Here is a 20,112-nt window from a genome sequence, read left to right as displayed (position 1 = left end):
TAAATGGATAAGGGAAAAGAAAGAATCTCCTATATTAAAACATTTGATTGATTTATGGAATAAGATAAATGTTGATGATGAGATAAAGAAATCTTTATTAGCAAAGAGACCTTTAATTCAAAATAAACTTAATCCTTTTACAATGGATAACCAACTTTTATACAACTGGTTTCAAAAAGGGATTAGATATATAGGAGATTGTTTTGAAGGAGGTATATTAATGACATTTGATCAATTAAAGAATAATAAAATATCAAACAACACTCTTTTTTGTTATTTCCAATTAAGGGCTTATTTAACAGATAAATTGGGTCAAACAATGTTATTGCTGAAACCTAATGAAATAGAAATTTTAATTCAAAAAGGAAAAATTAATAAATTTATTTCTTGTATGTATAGTTTGATTCAAAAGCAGGCAATTAAACAAGGAATTCATAAGTTAAGACAAAAATGGGAAACTGATTTGAATATTAAAATTGAAGAAACAAATTGGTCAAGACTATGTCTTCACAGTATGACAAATACAACAAATGTCCGACTGAGACTAGTGCAATATAATTTTTAACATCAATTTTATATTACACCACGAAAAATAAATAAATTAAACCCAAATTTATCTGATAAATGCTTCTGATGTAATCAAGAAATTGGTACTTTTTTTTACACTCTATTTGGTCTTGTTTTAAAATTCAACCTTTTTGGACAAATTTAAGAGTTTTACTGGAAAAAATTATTGGAATACAACTTCCACATAATCCAACATTATTTTTACTAGGCGATATTGAAGGGATAAAATCAAAATCCAAATTGAATAAATATCAGAAAGAATTCATAAAAATTGCATTGGCAGTAGCCAAAAAGGCTATTGCAGTTACTTGGAAATTGGATTCATACTTAAGTATAGATCGTTGGAAGAATGAAATTTTTAGCTGCATTCCACTTGAAAAAATTACTTATAATTTAAGAGATAAATATGAAATATTTCTGAAAATTTGGCACCCTTATTTACAAAAGATAGGATTAAATATACATGTGCTCCGAAGATAAAATTATTGGTTATCTGGGGAAAGAAATAAATATACATATTAAAGCTATTATGAACTCCGTGGAGCATGTGGGGATCTTCTGATATCCAGGCATTCTTTCTTTCTTTCTTTCTTTCTTTTTTCTTCTTTTTTTTTCTATAGGGATATGCTAGGGGGGAGTGGTTAAGGGGAGGGGGGAAGGGTTGATAATTTTTTTCTTTCTGTAACCTATTTGAAAATTCAATTTAAAAAATTCATTAAAAAAAATTTAAAAAGAAATCTGTAAATGATGTTAGTGGGTGTGGGGCGCAGTGTGCCCGTGATTATTTGGCTGGCTTCGTTAAGCAACGAGTCTATTTTCTTCGCATGGGCTGATCTACCCCACACAGGTGCACAGTATTCTGCAGGTGCCTAGCAGAGTGCTAGGGCAGTTGATCCAAGTGTGTGAGTATTAGCTCCTCATTTCGTGCCTGCTAATTTTTTCAAGAGAGAATCGCAAGAGCCAACCTTCCCTCGGAGTTTTTGGATGTGGGTGGCAAATGGCAGAGTCCTATCCAGTGTCACGCCCAGGTAAGTTGGAGTCAGATGGTGTTCGAGCTCCTTCCCACACCAGAAGATCTTGAGTTTCCGAGCTGCTTCTCGGAATGAACACACTTGATGGATTTGATGGATTTGGGTTCAGAGACCAGTTTTCATAATACTGCTTCATTGCTTCGCGGACTGCTGTAAGTTATACTTCAACTTCTTAGAAGGAGTTAGCTTGTGTTGCTATGCATAAGTTGTCTGCATAGATAAACCTGCATGTGTTAAGAAATGTTGGTTGGTTGTTTGTGTAAACATTAAATAGTAGAGGTGCCAGTACTGATCCCTGTGGTAGTCCGTTCTTTTGTGGACACCACCTATTCTTAATTCCATTAATTTCTACATAAAATCTGCTATTTTCTCGGATGCTTCTTATTACTTTGACTGTGGTTTCATTCTTTAACATTTTAGATCATTTCAGTAGAAGGCCTCTGTGATTCACAGTGTCATATGCTGCTGTTAAGTCAACGAGTACTACCCCTGTAATTTGTCACATTTCAAAGCCATCCTCAATATACTGGGTTAAATTCAGGACTTGACTGCAGCAAGAGCTGTCTGGCCTGAATCCGGCTTGATCTGGTGTTAGAAGATCTTAGACTAACGGGGATACTCTTTTCAGTGTGAGTCTCTCGGAGAGTTTATAGAGGGTGCAGAGCAAGGAAATTAGTCTGTAACTTTTAGGAATGTTGGGATCTTTATTGGGTTTCAGGAGAGCAACAACTTTGGCTCTTCTCCACATTTTAGGTATTTTTAATTATCTTAAGCAACAGTTAAGAAGGGACAGAAGCCAGTGAAGTGCTTTCGGTCCAAGATGTTCAAAGAATTCATTAAGAATCTCATCTATGCCAGCAGCTTTGTTGGATTTTAGCTGTGATACTTCATCCTTTAATTCTTCTAGGGTGAGAGGTGGGAAGTTATTCCCATTTGTGAGAGCTGACTCCATCTCCCGATGTTGCTTTGTCTTTTGCCTCTGTTCCTTGTCACTTGCTCAACCTTTTAGTATTAGATGGTGGGCAACCTGATTGGGTGTCACGACAGCAATTCTCTGTGGTGGTCTATTGTCTGAGTTGAGTTTGCGAACATTTGCCCATGCCTTCTTACTGTTCTTGGTCATGTCTGTGTCTTCTTCTTGGTCATGTCTATGTTTTCTATCAGTTCCTGCCAACGCTGTTGTCTCTCTCGGCTCAGTAGGGACAGAACTGACTCTGAATTCAAGGATATCATGAACAGTTGCAGGCCCAGCACCAACCACTGCAGCACACTGCTCACCACTGATTGCCAACCAGAGTATCACCCATGTATCCCAACTCTCTGTTTTGTATTAGTTAACCAATCCTCCATACATACTAATACAACACCCCCAACTCTATGCACCTTATCTTATGGATAAGACTTTTATGTGGCACCTTATCAAACACCTTCTGGAAATCCAAGTACATAATGTCTATCTGTTCCCCTCTATCCACTGCACTCATTATATCCTCAAACACTCAAAAACTCCCAATGTCTTTGTAATCATAATTCCCTCACTCTGTTTTTCAACATCGATTGAACTTACACCTTTTTGTCATAGAGGGCCTGAATAGTGCTCAAAATTTTCAGATGAATCTATGTGTTTTCTCTTGCAAAGAGAAGGCCAAAGCATGACTTCAACATGCCTCATTACTTTTAAGTTCCATATTTATTGTAATAAATACTGGTAAGTGTTTCCTCTCAAGGAAATCTAGAAGTTATCAATATAAGGCACAATAAGTTATCACTATAAGAAAACAAGACAGGAAATTCATAAGATTTCATATGCTTGAGTTTAGAAGAATGATGGGAGTTCTAAATGAAATTTGAAAGGCCTAGATAGAGTGGACATAGAGAGGATATATCCTATGGTGTGGAAGTCTAGGACCAGAGGGCACAGCCTCAGAATAGAAGAAAGTCCCTTTACATCAGAGATGAAGGGAAATTTCTTTAACCAAGGGTGGTGAAACTGTGGAATTCATCACCACAGACAACAGTGGAGGTTAGGTCACTGGGCATATTTAAAGCAGAGGTTGATAGGTTCTTGATTATAAGGATGTCAAAAGTTTTGGGGAGAAGGCAGGAGAATGGGGTTGAGAGGGAGAATAATGGAATGGCAAAGCAGACTTAATGGACTAAATGGCTAATTCTGCTCCTGTGTCTTAATGTCTTATAAGCTTAGCTAGAGACAAACTAGTCACCTCATCCTCTGAGCAATAAGTATTTTGTCACCTGTTCATTTCCTGACTGACCTGCTGAGTTCCTCCACCATTTTATTGGTGCTGCTTAAGATTTCCCCAATCTGCAGGTTTTCTTGCATCCCTGCTTATTTTTCAGTAGCACAGTGCTAACAATCCAGAAGTTAAATTGACCTGGTGACATCCTTTGGCTCACCTTGTACTTAAACTGGTAAAGAATAGCACAAGGCGCACCTAAATTTGAGGTCGTCCTTTGTAGATCAATACAAGGAAGGTTCTGTCATTAGATTTCTGAAAGGACAATGAACCCATGTACACTACCTCACTATTTTTTTCTATTTTTGTTCTCTTTTTGCACTACTTATTTAATTTTATAGAGAATTTTCATTGGTCAAAAAAACATAAGAAATAGGAGCAGGAGTCGGCCATTTGGCCCGTCGAGCCTGCTCCACCATTCAATAAGATCATGGCTGATCTGACCACGGACTCATCTCCACCTACCTGCCTTTTCCCCATAATCCTTAAAAATCTGCAAAAATCCATCCAATTTTGTCTTAAATATATTTACTGAAGTAGCCTCCACTGCTTCATTGGGCAGAGAATTCTGCAGATTCACTACTGTCTAGGAAGAACAGTTCCTCCTCATTTCCAACCTAACTCTACTCCCCTAAATCTTAAAGCTATGTCCCTAGTTGTAGTCTTATCTACCAGCGGAAATAATTTTCCTGCCTCCATCTTATCTATCAATTTTGTACGTTTCTATAAGATCTCCTCTCTTCTGAATTCCAGCCAGTACAGTCCCAGTTGATCCAATCTATTCTCATAGTCTAATCCCCCTCATCTCTGGAATCAACCAGGTGAATCTCCTCTGCACTACCTCCAAAGCCAGTATATCCTTCCTCAAATAAGGAGACCAGAACTTCAGGTGGAGCCTCACCAGTACCCTGTACAGTTGCAGCATAACCTCCCTGCTCTTAAATTCAATCCCTCTAGCAATAAATGCAAACATTCCATTTGCCTTCTTGACCTGCTAACCAACCTTTTGTGACTCATGCACAAGCACTCCCAAGTCCCTTGGCACAGCAGCATGCTTCAGTTTTCACCATTTAAATAATAATTTGTTCTTTCATTTTCCTTCCAAAGTGGATGACCTCGCATTTACCAACATTGTACTCCATCTGTCAGACCCTTGCCCACTCACTTTATCTATATCTCTCTGCGGATTCTTTGTATTTTCTGCAAGATTTGCTTTTCCACTCAACTTAGTATCATCAGAAAACTTAGATACACTACACTCGGTTCCCCCTTCCAGATTGTTAATGTATATTGCGAACAGTTGCAGGCCCGGAAAGACCCCTGTGGCACACCACTCACCATTGATTGCCAACCAGAGAAACACCCATGTATCCAAACTCTCTGCTTTCTATTGGTTAAACAATCCTCTATCCATGCTAATACATCACCCCAACTCTAAGCACCATTATCTTAAGGATAAGTCTTCCATTTGGCACCTTATCGAAAGCCCTCTGGAAAGCCAAGTAGATAATATCCATCTGTTCCCCTCTATCCACTGCACTCATTATATCTTCAAAGAATTCCAGTAAGTTTGTCAAACAGGGCCTGCCTTTGCTGAATCCATACTGCATCTGCCTGATTGATCCATTCCTTTCCAGATGCCTCACTATTTCTTCTTTAATGATAGCTTCAAGCAATTTCCCAACTACAGATGTTAAATTAACTGGCCTATAGTTACCTGCCTTTTGCCTACATCCTTTTTTGAACAGTGGCATGACATTTGCCAACTTAAAATCCGCCAGGACCTACCCACCAGGGTCAACCACGAATGTTGCATCAGCAGTTGTTTATGTGATACATAAGCCAAGGTGGTACGATATGGAGAGGATGCTGTTGCCCATGTTCCCACTTTCCATACAGGTGATGAATCCAAATGAACAGCAGAGACCAATACAATCTGGCACCAGTGGCATCGCAGGAGTTGCCAGTCAGCATTGAACTTAATGAAGGACTGCCTAGGGGGCGTCCAAATTTTTCCTCGAGGTTTACTCCTGAAGCCTTCCCCATGATTTGGGTACAGCTACAAGGTAGTGGAGGTTTGAGATCAGAGTTTTCCTCTCCCGGATGAACTACCAACCATGACTGACAAGCCCCATCAGCCCAAAATGATTGGTTTTAAGGTGCCCCTTCTCCTGTCAACAGGAATGGTTGTGCTGGGCTTAGTAGCTAAGCTACACATGACGGCCAGGAGCTGGACTTGGTTGTCAGAGGCTACTGACACAGACCACTGGGAGCATTTAATAGGTAGTGGGAGCTTATCCCCATTACCACCCCCAGCTATACCAACATCAAGGAACAAATCAATCAATTGATAAATATTTCTCATTTTAATACCTTCTGATAATGTGATGTAATGCACTGGTGTTACAAAACAACAAATTTCACGATGTATGCCAGTGATACTAAACCTGGTTCTGATTCTGAATCTGAGTCAAGTCATGTTTATTGTCACTTAACTATATTCATGTATATAATGTATATAGAAGCCAGACGATGTTTCTGTGAACCAGGGTGTAAAGCACAGTAGTACACATAATGCACAGAGTGTAACTCAAACAGTTAAAAGCAGGGGACAGTGAAGATCTAAACAAACTTGGGTTTCTAAAGTTCAGTGGTCAGAACAAAAATTAAATGAGGCAGATCCAATGTTAGCTTGTCTTCAAGAGATTAAACATATCCACAGGTCACTAGGTTCAGCTGAATTCTCAATATTGGAGCAAACATTACATTAATGTCAGGCAACAAGAGGCATCTGTCAGAAAGCCCAATGTTCAGGAGACAACAGGAAACTGCAGATGCTGGAGCCTGGAAGCATACACAAATGTCCAGATAAAGGGTTCAAAGTCAACGGTATTATCAAAGTGCCACCATATACCATCCTGAGATTCAATTTCTTGCGGGCATTCACAGTAGAACACAGAAATACAACAGAATCAATGAAACTACAAACAAAGAATTCAGACAAACAACCACTGCTCAAAAGACAAGCTGCAAATTCAAAACACGAATAAATAATAAAATAAATTGGGAACATGAGTTATAGAGCCCTTGAAAGTGAATCCATAGGTTGTGGAGTCAATTCAGTGCTGAGATGAGTGAAGTTGTCATTGCTAATTCAGGAGCCTGATGGTTGAAGGGGAATAACTGTTCCCTGAACCTGGTCGTGCTGGACCTCAGGCTCCTGTACCACCTGCTGGATGAAGGCAGCAGCGAGAAGGGTGCATTGATGCCGATGCCTTTTTGACCTGCCTGAGTTCCGGCAGCATTGTGTGCGTCCTTCTAGTTCCCCTGATCTATTTGCTGGCATTGCACACTAACTTCCCGTGTGTGGTAGCAACGGCTAATTACTGTTACCACCCATCTTAAGCTGGTTTCAATACGTAGGGTTGGAAAACAGGAATCAGTCCTCTTGTTTAATGCGTAGGTCAAGTGAAGACATTGCTGAAACCAACGAAGTCGTGATTACAGTATCTTATAATGTGCTAACCCTCCCTTTACACCTAGAAATCCTCGTACATTGGGGAAAATGTAATTTTACCATCTTTATAAGATTATATATACCGAAGGAATTTAGATATATCAGGCAATCTGTGTCATAACCAACCTGTTGTATCCGGATCACAAAGGGATGAATCGTCCTCTTTGCGGTAGCGCAGGACATTCTCAGTGGAGCCCGCGTCGTCCTCGGGCAGCCGTGGAAAGCTGGTGATGCTCATGTAATCCACCGGCGAGTAGGCCCCGAGGTTCGTCTCCTGGCCGGCCTCCTCTTCAGCCATCGCCTCTCTCTTCTCCTTTCCGTTTACCTCACTGTAAAGACACGCTCAATGAGCACGCATTTCGCGACCGCACCTCCGAGTCGCGCTGCTGCGACGCCCACCCTCCCCTCCGCACACTCAATTCACTCACTCGGTCCCTCGGCGCCCGCTGCGATGCACGGTGGCCATTGCCCCCTCCGTCAACGGAATGCGAATGGAGGAAGCGGGCGCGCACCGCAGGTGCAGAGCTGAAGCAAAGGATTTGGTTTCAAACGGGCGTGTATTTGGGTGTGTGTGTGTGAGAGAGAGAGGGAGAGTGAGAGAGAGAGAGAGTGAGAGAGAGGGGGAGAGAGAGAGAAAACGAGAGGGAGAGTGAGAGAGAAAACGAGAGGGAGAGTGAGAGAGAAAACGAGAGAGGGGGAGAGAGAGAAAACGAGAGAGGGGAGAGAGAGAAAACGAGAGAGGGAGAGTGAGAGAGAGAAAACGAGAGGGAGAGTGTGAGAGAGAGAGAGAGGGGGAGAGAGAGAGAAAACGAGAGGGAGAGTGAGAGAGAAAACGAGAGGGAGAGAGAGAGAAAACGAGAGGGAGAGAGAGAAAACGAGAGAGGGGGAGAGAGAGAAAACGAGAGAGGGAGAGTGAGAGAGAGAAAACGAGAGGGAGAGTGAGAGAGAAAACGAGAGGGAGAGAGAGAGAAAACGAGAGGGAGAGTGAGAGAGAAAACGAGAGGGAGAGTGAGAGAAAACGAGAGGGAGAGAGAGAGAAAACGAGAGAGGGAGAGTGAGAGAGAGAAAACGAGAGAGTGAGAGTGAGAGAGAAAACGAGAGAGTGAGAGTGAGAGAGAAAACGAGAGGAAGAGTGAGAGAGAGAAAACGAGAGAGGGAGAGTGAGAGAAGGGGGAGGAGAGAATGAGAGAAGAGCGGAGGGGATTGAAAGTGTACGGAAGAGGGGGAGAAAGGGACAGAGAGGTTGGAAAAAAAACTAATATAGATCAGCTGACAAGCTCAAATTTTTGCACACAGGACACTGATCTGTGCATCCATTACTGTGCGCAGATAAATATATAAAATGTTTAGAAAGCTAGACAATTCCTATATTTTAATGTCCAAAATGGCATTTACATATAGCGTGTACATTAATGTATCTGTCTCTATTTTCGTAATTATGTAAATATATTCATCTATGCCGCGGTGTTGCTGTCACCATGTGTGTTTTTGAAAGAGCGCTCACATTATGGGGTGGGTATTTTGTGCTTTAATGCCTCTGTGCGTCCTACACATATTGTAGAATTCAGGCGTATCTGGGCATTATGCCGCAGAGTAATTATCTTCTGCATGTCGCTGTATATTTGTTTTGCTGACAGGTAAAAAGGGCGGTGAAGTGTTCGTGGTGACGGTGACTTTCGGTGCCAGTACTGCAGTGCAGTACCAGGAACATCGAGGTGGGAGATAGGTCAGTCACTTCAGGCGCTGTGCCGGGTGGAAGCTGCCGGTGGCTCGCTGATTCACTGATACCTCCCTGGCTTGTATAGAACGACTGTTTGTTTCCGTGTTTCCCGTGCGTTTAACATCTTGACCGCAGCATTAACAAGCCGACCGCGGTACACACAAAGAGACGGAGAATTGCACATCCAAACCTGCCGGGAATACTCCTCATATTAGCCATTTTCATCTTGGAGAAGTCTCTGGCTGTCCATTCTATCCATGTCTCTTATCATCTTGTATACCTCCATCAATTCATATCTCATCCTCCTTCGTTCAATTTGCTCAACCTATCCTTCTAAGACATGCCCTTTAATCCAGGCAGCATCTTGGTACGTTTCCTCTGCACCCTCTCTAAAGCTTCCACATCCCTCCTCTTCTCGTAATAAGGTGACCAGAACTGAATACAATATTCCAAAGCGTGGACTAACCAGAATTTTACAGAGCCACAATATTACCTTGTGGCTTCTGAACTCAGTCCAGTGACAAATGAAGGACAACACAATCTTGTAGAGAATAAGGTGAACAGCCACCCAAGGGGAATCTGAAACTAGGGGGCATAGACTTGAAACTTCGAGGGGAAATATTTAAAAGGGTGGTGGTATGAGGGTGATGCACCATCAATAACTCGCTGAGATGTGAGGCGAGATATCAGCTTTTATTGACTGGAAGAAAGAACAAGCAGCAATTGACCACCACGCTACATCCTGGAGACTGAGAGGCCGGGCTCAGGCCCCAATGGCCTTTATACTGGGGTCTGTGGGAGGAGCCACAGGAGCAGTCAGCAGTGGGGGCGTGTCCAGACAGGTATATGTAGTTCACCACAGGAGGATGCTGTTGGAAGTGGGAGAGGCAGGTACATTTACAATATATTTAGATAAGTGCATAGATAGAGACTGTTCAGACAGATAGGGGCCAAATAGGTCTAACTCAGCTTGGCACAAGAGATATTGCAGATGTTGGAAATCTGGGGCGACGCACAAAATGCTGGAGGAACTCAGCAGGTCAGGCAGTGTCTGGGGAGAGGAATAACCTGTCAACATTTCAAACTGAGTCCTTCCATCAGGACTGGAAGACAACGGGTCTCAGACCAAAGCATCAACTATTTATTTCCCTCCATAGATGCTGCCTGACCTGCTGAGTTCCTTCAGTATTTTGTCTGTGTAACTCAGTTAGGCAATTTGGTCCACAAGGATGAGTTGGGCCATTGGGTCTGTTTTCATTCTTTATAACACTATGACCCCATGACTGTGAAAAGGGTCTCCACTTTTTCCCTTTGTTAGGGTGAGAGAGAGAGCTTGTGGTATGTCAAATTGTCAGGTTAACAATTAGATTTTGTTGTACTGTAGCTCATGGTCTTTCTTGGGAGCCCAGCTATTGTATGCTTGGTGGGTGGAGGGTGCTGATGCATTTTTGTGGAAGTGGGTGGGGGTTGGGGAGGGTCATCGCTTTGCAGCTGCTTGTGCATGGGGGGAGGAGAAGTGGGGGCTTCAGTGTTTTGAGTTTTAACTCATTCATTCTTTGGGGCACTTGTCTGTTTTCGTGTATGTCTGCAAAGAAAAAGAATGTCAGGGTGTATATTGCATACATTTCTCTGCTATTAAATGGAACTATTGAACTATTAACTAAATTGGAGTCATTAAACCACTTCTCTTCTGACCCTTAGTTAGAGAGGCACAAGCATGACTTGAAAAGAAGACATTGGACCTGTCTCTCAGGGTTCAAAGTTCAAAGTAAAGTTATTATCAAAGTACATACTATATATATTACCATAAAATACCAAGATTTGTTTTCTTGTGGGCATTCATAGTAAATACAAAGAAGCACAATAAAATTAATGAAAATTTGCATACAACAAGATGGACAACACAACCAATGTGCAAAAGACAATGAACAAAAAAACCCCAAACAAAACACTAACAATAAATAAATAAACAAGCAATTAATATCAAGAACATGAGATGAAGAGTCCATAGGTTGTGGGAACATTTCAGTGTTGGGCTGAGTGAAGTTGAATGAAATTATCCACTCTGGTTCAAAGGCCTGGTGGTGGTAGGGTCCCGACATAGTGGTGTGGGTCCTAAGTCTCCTGAACCACCTCCATGATGGAAGCACCAAGAAGAGAGCTTGGACTGTATGGTAGGGATCCTAGATGATCGATGCCTCTTTCCTGCGACGGCCCTCCTTGTAGGCTCACTTCTATCCTAGTTTCAAGTGGAAGATGTCTATGCGTGAATTCTTTTTATTTGGGGGTGGGGGAGAGGTGATCTTTCAAACTAGTTACCATAAGACCATGAGAGCGTGAGCTCCCTCTCGAGTACATGGGAGGAAGGCTCAAGTCAAATGCAGACAGCGTCTTGATGCTGTCTCTCCACGTACACCCATCAATGAGGGACGCTCGACAGCTGTGCCAGGGTTTGAATGCCATCACCTCCTACACAGTTAAAATAGGCAACATGGGCAACAGAGGGCTTCACGTCTAAATGAGCTCAGTGCTTTCTATGCTCACGTCGACAGCCAGAATATGGAGGAGCCATCACAAACCCCCATGTCTCCCGATGATCTTTTGATCTCAGTCTCTGAAGCTAACGAGCAGGCTGCCTTCAGGAGGGTGAATCCAAGGAAAGCACCTGGAACAAATGGGTATCTGGATATGTACTAAAGACCTTTGCTGACCCACTGGCTGCTGTGTGTATCCAGAGATACCGGCCACATGACAGATGCACTGGTCGGAGGACACACCACATGTCAATCAACATTTGGTCCCTCCCAGCTAATCAATGCACACCTAAATTATTGGTCACCTTAGTTGGATTATCTCATCCAGCCCCATGCTTTAAAAGGTGAGACTTGGCCTTGGCTAGCCGTCTCTTACAGACCACCACATTGGAGGTAAGTGCATTGATTTATGCTTGGGAAGGTCTATCGTTTGTCCTGGTAAGGGAGCCGCAGCTACCCAAGGTCAAGGGAGATAGCTGTTGTTGTGCTTTTCCCTCGTTCTTTGTGTAACTGTACCCTGTCCCCACACTGCTTCCTGTGTATTGTAGTTGCTTGTGTTGACCCGACTTCTCCTTGTAAATAAATTCCTTATTATTAAAACTGTGTGTGTCCAGGCCTCTACTGTTGAGACTCAAAGAATCAGTTATTTTCCATCACAACACTGTGTTCACTGAGATCTTTAACCTCTCACTTCAGCAGAGTGTGGTACCCATCTTCTTCAAGCCAGCTTCAATTATACCAGCCCCCATGAAGACTGGTGATCTGCCTCAATGACTATTGCCAAGTTACACTTACATCCACAGTTTGGAGAGGCTGGTGATGAAACATAATGGTTCCTGCCTGAGAAGCAACATGGATCTGCTCCAATTCACCCGCTGAGTGGCAGGTCTATAGCAGATGCCATCTCATTGGCTCTTCACTCAACCCTGGAACATCTGGACAGCTAAGATGCGTACTTCAGATGCTCTTTATTGATTACAACTCAACATTCAATAGCATAATCCTTTAAAACTAATCAATAAACTCTGAGACCTTGGCCTCAATACCTCCTTATGCAATTGGATCCTGGATTTCTTCATTTGTAGACCCCAGTCAGTTTGGATTGGCAACAACATCTCCTCCACAATCTCCATCAGTACAGCACAGGTGCACCAGAGGACTGTATGCTTAGCCCCTTGCTCTACTCACTTTATATCTATGACTGTGTGGCTAAGCATGGTTCTGATACCATATTCAAGTTTACTGATGATACCACTGTTGTGGGCTGAATCAGAGGTGGTGATAAATCAGCGTACAGGAGGGAGACTGAAGTTTTGGCTGAGTGGTGTCATAGCAACAACCTCTCAGTCAATGTAAGTAAGACCAAGGACCTGATTGTAGACTTCAGGACAGGAGGACCAGAGGTCCACATCAGAGGTGGAGAGGGTTAGCAACTTTAAATTCCTTGGTATTACTATTTCAGAGGATCCGTCCTGGACCCAGCATGTAAATGCAATTATGAAGAAAGCACTCAAACATCTCTACTTCCTTAGGACTCTGCAGAGATTTGGCATGACATCTAAAACTTTGACAAACTTCTATAGATGTGTGGTGGAGAGTATACTGAGTGGTTACATCACCAGTGTCTTTGAATGGAAAATCCTACAAAAGGTAGTGGATTTGGCCCAGCATATCACAGGTAAAGCCCTCCCAACCATTGAGTACATCTACATGAAAGCTGAAGTAGGAAAGCAGCATCCATCACCAAAGATCTCCACCACCCAGGTTTTTCTCGCTGCTGCCATTGGGTAGAAGGTACAGGTGCCTCAGGACTTGCACCACTAGGTTCACTTGGCCATGCATCGAGATGTTCCCATAGCCAATGATCTCACTTTAAGGACTCTATATCTCACGTTCTCATTATTTATTGCTATTTATTTATATTTGCATTTGCACAGTTTGTCATCTTCTACACTCTGGTTGATCTTTCACTGATCCCGTTATTGTTGCTATTCTATAGATTTGCTGGGTATGCCCACAGGAAAATGAATCTTGGGTTGTATATGGTGGACTTTGATAATAAAATCCACTTTGAACTTGAGTCACTGACCCCACACACACACACACACACACACACACACACACACACACACACACACACACACACACACACACACACACTGATTGGGGATTCTTAATGATGGATGCTTTTTTATCATAAAAATTAAGTTAAATAGGTTGTGCAAATAGAGAGCAAAATAGTGAGTTAGTGTTCATGGGTTGGTTCGTCATCTGTTCAGAAATCTGATGGCAGAGGGAAAGATGTTCCTAAAACATTGAGAGCATGTTTTTAGACTTCTGCACCTCAGCAGCTACTGTGCTCTGGTCCCTGAATACCAGATAGTGATAGAGTCAGTTAGAAAGCTCTCCATGGTATATCTGTAGAAATTTTCTAGACCCTTTGACATACAAAACCTCCTCAAACTCCTAATGAAATATAGCTACCAGTGTGCCTTCTTCATCAGTAAATAAGGATCTCTATTAGTCGGAGTTGACCAGGGATGTTGCAGTCCGATATAGGGAGCAAGCTGTTGCCCATGTAGCAGACTCCACCTCTCTACGCAGCTGATGAATCTGAAGGAGCAGCAGAGACTGATACAGTTTGGCACCAGCAGCGTCGCAGGAGCTGCCCCAGCATTGAGCTCAATGTAGAACTGCCTTAGGGACTCCAGCTCCAGATCTTTTTCCTCCGGGTTTACTCCCGAATCCTTCCCCATAAATGGGCATAGCCTCAAGGCAGTGGAAGTTTGATATCAGAGCTTCCTTCTTGTAAATGAGCTACCGACCACGGCTGACTAGCCCAATCTACCTGAAGTGACTGGTTTTAAGGTGCCAGTTACCTGCCTTTGCCCCTTCTCCTGTCAACAGAAGTGGTTCTGCTGGGCTTAGCAACTAAGCCACATATGAAAGCCAGGAGGTGGACTTGTTTGTCAAAGGCTGTTTGAGATGCACACCATTGGGTTCGTTGAGTAGGAAGTGCGAGCTAGTTCCTGCCACTTCCTCATGACTGTAACAAACTTGGGCTTCTTTGTAATTGCTTTAATATGTTGGACCCTGAATAGATCTTCAGAGATATTGACACAGGAACTTGAAACTTTCCACTGCTAACTCCATGATGTTGTGTGCTCCTTTGACTTCTCCTTCCTGAAGTCCACAATCAATTCCTTGGTCTTACTGATGTTGAGTGCAAGGTTGTTGTTGCAACACCACTCAACCAGCTGATCGACCTAACTCCTGTATGCCTCCTCATCGCCATCCTATCCAATTGCCTCCATCCAAGTACATCCTATCTTAGGTAAAGGGCCCAAAACTGTGCACAATACCTCAGGCGCCGTCTCATGTAAACCCTTTATTCATTAATATAGTAAGACTTTGTTGCACCTGCAAATAAACCTGCTGTTCCAGTATAACTCCGTAACGGATGGTACCAAGCCCGGCTGTGAAAGGAGAAGGGTTAGTCATGGGGTGAGCAACTCTATCCCATTTAAAAACCCAGAGCTACAGAAATGCCTACAGAAGCTGCAAAGACTTCATGCCTTGGAGAGAAAAGATACACCAAAGATAGGCTACGGCTGGGAAAACTCACCCTGGACAGAGGACTCTGGTGAACTGCTGTTGGTGGCCTATGACTCAGCCGGGGTGTTGGGCTTATGAAGAAGAATACCCTATGCTGCGTCTCTAGAACAGCAGCCAGATAGTAATGTTGGAGGGGAGGGATGTGAATACAGGATGATAGGTTTACTAAAATAAAACAAACTTTGGAGCATCAACACTAGCATGGATTGGATGGTGGGGCACTTATCCAATATAAGACACCATTGTTACTTTCAATGCCGCAGAAAGGCAACATCCATCATTAAGGACTATCATCACCCAGGATATCCCCTCTTCTCATTGCTACCATCAGGGAGGAGGTACAGAAGCCTGAAGGCACACACTCCACGATTCAGGAACAGCTTCTTCCCCTCTGCCTAAATGGACAATGAACTCATGAACACTACTACTTTTTAAAATCTCTTTTAGCACTACTTATTTGATTTAACTGTTTAATATAAATACTTAATGTAATTCACAGTTCTTTTTCTCTTATTATGTATAGCAATGCACTGCTGCTACAAAGTTAACAAATTTCACAACATGTGCCAGTGATATTAAACCTGATTCTAATTCTGATTCACTGATAGGAAGGATTAACAAGAAATCTCAAACAGAAACTGAATAACAGTCTGCTGGGGGTGGTGGGGGGGTGTTGAGGGGTATTGGTGTGAGGAACAGGATTGTTGATATTTTGGGTTGAGACTGTGAATCAGTGCTGGTGTGTCGACAGTTCTTTATCCCTCCTCAGATGCTGCTCGGCCCACTTAATTCTTCCAGCAGGTTATTCGCTGCTCACCTCTGGCTTAAAACTCTCTCCCACTCCCCCGATGCTTTTCTGGCTAGGCACTATCTCCCAGCTCAAAGGGCCTGAAAATGGTAAATTCCTTCTCAAGGGAAGCATTGGTGCTTTACGACAAAATAAAACATCTTTTATTTTTAAGAAAAACAATAGAGAAATTTTGGTTACATTTTGGGAAAGCAAATTGGGAGAAGTTTAAGATTCATAGGGATAATAATATTCCAGTACTGTTTGCAATATACACAAAATACTGGAGGAACTCAGCAGGTCAGGCAGCATTGAGATAGCCTGAAACATTGACTGTACTCTTTTCCATAGATGCTGCCTGCCCAGCTGAGTTCCTCCAGCATTTTGTGCGTGTTGCTCGAATTTCCAGCATCTGCAAAGTTTCTCTTGCTTCCAGTATTGATTGCTGAGGGGAAAATGATCGTTACTGAAATAGGGAAAGTTGAGTTACTGGCTGGGTTGTAATCAAGATAATTTAAATGAAGGGGTTAACCTAGGTAGGGATAGGGTTCCAAGTGAACACCCTGGTGTGCTGGAAGCCAGTTGTAACAGTTATAGTATTACTGACGTACAGTTTTCTTTGTTTGAATTTAATAATGCTATCACTAATGCAGACGTCTCCAGGAAAGGATGATATATGTCACTGTTTGATTGAACATATGAATGACAACTCCCTTGAGATAATATTAAAATTGTATTTGGAGGTTAGGCCATCTACCTTCCTCATGAAAAACAGCAATAGTTGTGCCTGTTCTAAAACATAGGAAACCCCTGTCAGATCCATCTAGTTAATGTCTCATTTATGCAAACTTATAGAATGTATGGTAATAAAGCATTTGAATTATAATTTGGAAAAGAGAGGTGATAGTGTTTTATCAGAGTGGATTTTGAAAGGGTAGAATGATGTTGGATTCAGTTTTTTACTCGGAAGATGATATTAGGAAAGCACAGGGAAGTAGCAGTAACCCATGAACACTACCTCACTACTTTGCTCTTATTTCTGTATTTGCACTAATTTAATGTAACTGTATTATAATGTAACTCCTCCATCCTGATCAAAAAGGCGCATCAGAGCCTTTATTTCCTGTGGAGCATCAAGAAAGCTCACCTCTGTCCCAGGATACTGACGGACTTTTACCGCTGTATCATTGAGGGCATACTCACCAACTACATCTCAGTGTGGTATGGCAATTGTCCTGTATCGGACCGCAAAGCACTCCATCGGTTGGTGAAAACTGCCCGGCAGATTATCGGCACCCAACTGCCCACCATTGAGAACACCTACCATAAACACTGCCTGGGCAGGGCAAAAAGCGTTATCAAGGATGCATTTCACCCTAACCATGGACTTTTTACTCTCCTCCCATCCGGTAGGTGCTACAGGAGCCTCCACTCCCGCACCAACAGGCACAGGAAGAGCTTCTTTCCTGAGTCTGTGACCCTGCTGAACCTCACATCACAGCGCTAAGCAGTAATGCACCCATATTGTACTGTCTCAGTACTTTTATATCTGTATGCTGTAGCACTTACATTTTATTTGCAGTTATTTTGTAAATAACACTATTCTTTGCATTTCTGATTAGATGATAACTGCATTTCATTTGGCTTTGTATCCGTACTCGGCACAATGACAATGAAGTTGAATCTAATCTACATATATACTGTAATTCAGTTTTTTTCTGTTATGTATTACATAGTTGCCGCAAAGACAACAAATTTCACGATGTATGCCAGTGATATTAAACCTGATTCTGATATTGAAATGGCATATGCTATGTTATAGAAGGAAGGACTTTTGATTGACCTACAGAAATTAGGAGTGAGGGGGAAGTTGTATAATTTTCTTCTGGGAGTTTTTTTTATTTTAGATAGTCTATGCAGGTAAGGGAGGGCAAGATATATTCAGGTTTCTACGTGTGAGAGAATGCAGTGTTTGTAGCTCTTTGTTATTTAATATTATGATTAATGATATTTTCTGAGATTGGCCCTGAAGTGGGTAAATCACTATATGCAGATGATGGAGGTTTATGGATTAGAGGTAGAAATTTCAATTTTACTGTATATAGGATGCAATTAATGATTAAAAAGTCAAACAGTGGGCAAATAGATGGGGATATTTCAGTAGCTAAGACTCAAGTTATGTGTTTTACAAATTGGATTAATAGACATGCACTTGATTTGAAATTATGTGATCAAACTCATGAAATGTCAGTGGTAAGCTTTCTAGGCATGTGGCTGGATAATAAACTGACCTGGAAGCACAATATTGGTAAAATAATTGATAAATGTAAAGGAGCATGAAATATTCTAAGGAATCTATGTGGGTATTCTTGGAGTGCTGCACAAAAATCTTTGTTCACCATTTATATTTGTTTAATTAGATTTGTTCTTGGTTATGGCTGTGTGGCTTATTGGGTCAGCTTCATCTCCAACCTCAGAGTTTCTGGATATGATACCAGCTCAGGCTTGAAGATTCTGTTGTGGCGCGCTAAGGTTGTCCCTTGTTTCAGCTTTGGAATCAGAATCAGGTTTATTATCACTGGCACGTGACATGAAATTTGTTAACTTAGCAGCAGCAGTTGAAATGGGACAATTCCCCTTGCAATTGTGGAGGTTGAAGTTGATGTTAACTTATTGGATTAATTTAAGGGGACAAAAAAAAATGATCATCCTGTTAAAGGTGTGTTGGAGGACTGTTGGGAACATTGCAATAAGCGTGTTTTTAGTTTTGGGTGTTTGGGTTCTTATCATTCTGGAAATATGGGCTGGTTTGATTATGCAATATGTCCTACTGTAGCATACTTGGAAATCCCACCTTTTTTTTTCTGATGACTTTAGTCCATTTTAGGTTACACAATTTAATAAAGTCTAAGAATTCTGTTATGCCTGTGAGTCTGTTGGTTCATCATATGGTAAGGAAAATTGTTGTGGTATGTTAACCATTTTTACAGATGGATCAAAAAATCATTTAACTGGGAATGCTGGTGTGGCTGTTTTTGTGCCTTAATTGCAGGTAATGAAGGTAATGAATTGTAAGAAATGACTGACTAGCCACTTAACAGCAGAATATTCAGGTCACTGCTCCATGAGGTTTACTCATCTCTGCACCAAACTGTGGTTGTGGCCTGCAATTATCACAGTGCGGACTCACTTTTGTGAACTTCAGTTCTGAATGCAATTTGCTCACTTTTATAGTTTCCACTTTTTTTCTCTGCATGTTGGTTGTTTGACAGTTATCTTTTGTTTTAATCGGTTCATTCGGGTTCCTTTGTTTTGTAGCTGCTTGTAAGGAGACAAATCTCAATGTTGTATACTATTTCCATAATAAATTATCTTTGTTGTCATCATTTCAGGCTTACAGGGGGAAATTTGTCCATGTAAAGCTGTAATTTATTCAGATTCCTTTTCAGCTTTGATGAGTCTTAAACAGGTCATTCCGGCAGTAGGTCAGACTTACTGTTGGAAGTTCATCAAACCTTATTTCATATACAAAGCATTGGTTTATACTTTTGCTCCTTATGGGTCCCTGCACATGGAGTTGTTGAGGGGAATGAGGTTGACTGTTTAGCAAAGAAAGCTGTTAAATGTTCAGCAGTGGATCTTGATCTTCCACTTAGCAAATCAGAAGCCAAGGTGCTGGTAGGGTCAAGCATTAGGGGACTGTGGCAAGACTTGTGAGATAATGGCCATAAGGGGAAACTCCTTTATAGAATACATAGAACTATTAGGTTTATGGGAGAAGGGGTTAAAATAAGAAGGGGAGCAATTATTTTATCACAAATTAGAATTGGGCATACTGTGCTTCTATTAGGTAAATATCATTTTGTGTTGTGTAGGTTTTGTCATCATTATGACAGTTAAGTATATATTAGTGTGACAAGGAAGAAAATCTGCAGATGTTGGCAATCCAAAACAAAACACACAAAATGTTGGAGGAACTCAGCAGGTCAGGCAGCATCGATGGAAAACAGTAGACGGTCGATGTTTCGGGCCGAGACCATTCAGGTTGGAAACGCCGACTGTTCACTCTTGCCCATTATTACAGTG

The 20,112-nt window shown here is 41.8% G+C and overlaps 2 protein-coding genes across 3 annotated transcripts in view; one reads left to right on the top strand and one right to left on the bottom strand.

The window, feature by feature from the left end:
- Positions 1-8,352, bottom strand: part of LOC132399917 (glutathione hydrolase 7) — a 93,491-nt gene extending 85,139 nt beyond the window's left edge. The window contains exons 1-2 of one of the 2 annotated variants that reach the window (XM_059980837.1): positions 7,799-8,352; positions 7,497-7,699 (exon numbers count right to left, since the gene is read on the bottom strand). In XM_059980837.1, coding sequence (XP_059836820.1) covers positions 7,497-7,699; positions 7,799-7,836 — 241 coding nt within the window. In that variant the 5' untranslated portion in view covers positions 7,837-8,352. The remainder of the gene's footprint in view (positions 1-7,496; positions 7,700-7,798) is intronic. The other variant, XM_059980835.1, reaches the window with a different exon arrangement.
- The window catches only part of LOC132399922 (uncharacterized), a 259,665-nt gene that overhangs the window by 68,890 nt on the left and 170,663 nt on the right, over positions 1-20,112 (top strand). The window lies entirely within an intron of this gene.

Source organism: Hypanus sabinus, chromosome 9 (genome assembly GCF_030144855.1).
Source record: "Hypanus sabinus isolate sHypSab1 chromosome 9, sHypSab1.hap1, whole genome shotgun sequence".
Taxonomy (NCBI): domain Eukaryota; kingdom Metazoa; phylum Chordata; class Chondrichthyes; order Myliobatiformes; family Dasyatidae; genus Hypanus; species Hypanus sabinus.
This window is presented reverse-complemented; position numbering and strand designations above follow the sequence as displayed.